Below are 3,866 nucleotides of genomic sequence, written 5' to 3' on the forward strand. Positions count from 1 at the left end.
TGCTGTCGTCAGAATGCGTGAGAGGATCCTGTGATATGTTTTAATTTTTATATCAGAAATTAATTATGATTTGTGTAAAAGCGATTAAAGGGACAACAACAATTTAAATACTCAATGTATGTTACCTATTTGATTGTTGCTTAAGACGCAAAATAAATAAATCACATTTCACATTGCTATCGCAAGAATGTGTGAGAGGAGCGTGTGATATGTGTTTATTTTTATATCTGAAATTAACTATATCTTTGTGTAAACAACAATTTAAATACTAAATGTCTGTTACCTATATCACTAGCGCTTAAGTAGCTAAGTTAATAAATCACATTTCTCATTGCTCTCGTAAGAATGCGTGAGAGGATCGTGTGATATGTGCTTATTTTTATATCTGAAGTTAAGTGTGTTTTGTGTAAAAACGAATAAAGGGACAACAACAATTTAAACAATCAGTGTATGTTACATATTTGAATAGCGCTTAAGTAGCTAAATAAAAAATCACATTTCTCATTGCTGACGTAAGAATGCGTGAGGGGAGCTTGTGATATGTGTTTATTTTTAATATCTGAAATGAACTATATTTTTTGTATCAAACGATTAAAATTAAAACAATTTAAATAATCAATGTCTATTACCTATTTGACTAGCGCTTAAGTAGCTAAAGTAATAAATCACATTCCATATTGCTATTATAAGAATGCGTGAGAGGAGCGTGTGATATGTGTTTATTTTTTATATCTGAAATTAACTATATTTTTGTGTAAACAACAATTTAGATACTAAATGTCTGTTACCTATTTGACTAGAGCTGAAGTACCTAAAGTAATAAATCACATTTCTAATTGCTGTCGTCAGAATGCGTGAGAGGAGCATGTGATATGTATTTATTTTTAATATCTGAAGTTAACAATTTTTTTAAACCAACGATTAAAGGAAAATAACAATTTAAATACTCCAAGTGCTACATATTAGAAATATTAGACTTTGAATCTTTACTGAGGAACCAGAGCCTTGTAGATGTCACCTTGGCTGCTGAGGGACGAGAGATCAAAGCCCATAAGGTGGTTTTATCTGCTTGCAGTCCTTATTTTGAGGAACTACTTTCTAACTATGGAAACGGATATCCTATAATAATTTTGAAAGATGTGCCGTATAGTGAACTAGAAGCACTTCTTAATTACATGTACCTGGGCGAAGTGACTGTATCCGGGAATGAATTTCCTTCATTAATGAAAACAGGTACGCAGTTGAAAGTGAGAGGTTTAACAGGGGATGCATACAAGATTGAAGAGGGTAAGGACGTATTCGAAGAGGATCATTCAGAAGTAGCGAGTTCAAAGAAGTTAAAAAGTACTCGGCATCGTTCCAAAGCTGATTCTTCTGTGAAAACGAAGGATAATGTTGAACAGGACCAAGCAAGTGTTTCTAACGTACAAAGCAGTGCACCTAATGACAGCTTAGATTTGGGAAGTGAAGAAGAATGTACGTCTGACAGTGAACAGATACGCGAGAAAGTCTTACAGTCCCTCATCTCGAAATCATCAGATACAACATCCTGGAAAAAGAAGTCGTGATAAGTCTGATTCAGAAGTCGACAGGACAAAGAAAAGTCGACAAGTGGAAGAAAGCTTTTCGGATGCGGACCATGAGGCACCAAAGCCCTCTGAGGAACCGGCTGGTCCAAGCAGCATGGGTACTCCAAGTGACTATCAAACAGAAGAATCATCAGTGCAGATAGAAAACACTGAAGTTGTTAATGTGAAAGAAGAACTGGACACTGATCGCTTTATGTCAGAAGTCGATGATGACCCACATGATTTTGGAGCTCTGATTAGTGAGAGTGAACTCGACAAGGAATCGTCACTTCCAGCTTCCTCCCAACCCCAGTCGAGTAAAGCGACTCCGCCGGAAGACGCAGCAGCAAGAGTACTACTGAATATAAAAGAAGGATCTGAAAAGAAAACAGTTCTACCAGAAGCCAATGGAAGTAGTGTCGTAGAGGATAATTTACCAATATCATAAAATGTGTCATCTCTTGTTCATGCAGTGCTTAAAGAATCAACTTCAGAAACAGCATAAGAATCATCCAATAAACGAAAAACACCGTGGTCTTCTGTATGGTCATTGGAACAGTGGAAACAATTTAAACTGAAAAACAATTGGTTAATTGCACAAGAAGGGAAATTAGGTTGCTATGTTTGTAGAGCCGTACGGTCGTTGGGAATACCAATGAAAGAGCAAGGAGTGAGATTAAGCTCTGAATGGTCTTCATGCTCTGTTACACATTATGGTTCCTGTCGGAATAAGCAGTTAGGTCGTTTACGTAAAGAGGTCCATGAACATCGAGATTCCAGAGCCCACAAAAATGCTGAAGCCATTGCATTAAAGAACCTGCAAACAGATGCCATATGCACCATGTAAAAAAGTGAAAATGCAGAACCAGTTACAACAGAAAATATCTTCAGAACAGTATATTGTGTTATCAAACAACGTCAGTCATTATCTTTGCATGAATCGCTTGTTAGTTTACAGAAGCTCAATGGCGTTTCGGTGGGACTTACCCTTCACTCTGCGTTTTCAGCTTAAGCCATCATGAACTACATTGGAGAGGAAATGAGGAAAAAGTTATGTTCAGAATTAATCAGGAAAAAGGTTAATTTTGCTGTTGTTTTGGATAAGATTGAAGAAATGTCTTCGCGTGTTGTTTTGTGTGTACATCTCCGCGCTTCTATAAGAGGTGAAGATCCTCAGCAATTCTTCCTGGATTTAATAGAAGCAGAGAAGCATACAGCGGTATCTGGTTTTAGTGCTTTAGTGGAATGCCTGGAAAGAAATGGTATGGAGAAGGAGTTTTTAAACCAGCATTGGATATGTATTGCTTTTAACGGTGCCGATACTAAATTTGGTAGGGATTCTCGAATAGCGGAATTGCTGTGCTACACATTTCCAAACCTCATTGCATGGTATTGTCTTTCGCATCGTTTAGAACAGATTGTTGGAGAATGTTTACAGAATATGACTGAAGGCATGCAGTATTTCCATTTCATTAAATCATTACACTCTATGTACAATGATTCTCCTAAAATGTGTAAAGAACTTGAAGAATGCGCTCCAAATGTGTGTAATGCATTAAAATTTGTTGGATCCTTGTTGGATATTCGATGGGTTACCAGCACCTTCAATATGGCACAAGCATTATGGCAAGAGTATGATGCAATAGGATATTATTGCCAGAAGGTATCTGTAAATACTTCAAGAGGAAAAAGAGAGCAAGAAATGGCTCAGAATTTGTTGTCTAGTTACATGCGCAGTCCACAATTTCTTTGTAACTTTGCAATTTTGTGCGATATTCTGGAACATATAAATATATATGCAACATCGACTTAGTGAACAATAAGTTGTTTCTCCCTTTGGAAGGTGCTTATGTTCCATTAAACTTTACTTTAAACACCCTCCCCCCTAATTTGAAAACAGAAACTCGTCCGAGTGATTTATTTTGCAGTGAAGCGGTCGGAAACTTTTCCAAGCTATTCTTGCTTGAGTCGGACACTGATGGACAGTCAACCAGTCGGAAAATGGTATCAGAGAGAGAGGGGCATCTCAGTGGTCCAGTTCATGGGTTTTGCAGTGTTGCCAGTGCAGTTGATCCTTCTATTGAAAGCAGTTCTAATACCCATATGGAGCAAATGGCTTGTCCGTTGAGAGTAAATCCAGATGTACTTGAGTCAAACCCAGACTTACAAGGGTTACGTTGATGAGATTTATAATAAATGTCCTAATGTTTTTGCATCGCAGGTTGGAAAAATAAAAGATTTTGATTATAAAATACAGCTTAACGACTACACTCCTATACGTAAGAAAGCTTATCCATT

General features: G+C 37.1%; 1 protein-coding gene across 1 annotated transcript; it reads left to right on the forward strand.

Moving 5' to 3' along the window:
- Positions 1-2,586: 2,586 nt before the first annotated feature.
- On the forward strand, positions 2,587-3,381 carry LOC145673996 (E3 SUMO-protein ligase KIAA1586-like). The gene has a single exon (XM_081743822.1). It carries the CDS (start codon positions 2,587-2,589, stop codon positions 3,379-3,381), a length of 795 nt encoding a protein of 264 aa, XP_081599948.1.
- Positions 3,382-3,866: the final 485 nt, after the last annotated feature.

The sequence above is a fragment of the Thermobia domestica genome, chromosome 17, assembly GCF_964235325.1.
Source record: "Thermobia domestica chromosome 17, izTheDome1.hap1.1, whole genome shotgun sequence".
NCBI classification, from domain to species: Eukaryota; Metazoa; Arthropoda; class Insecta; order Zygentoma; family Lepismatidae; genus Thermobia; species Thermobia domestica.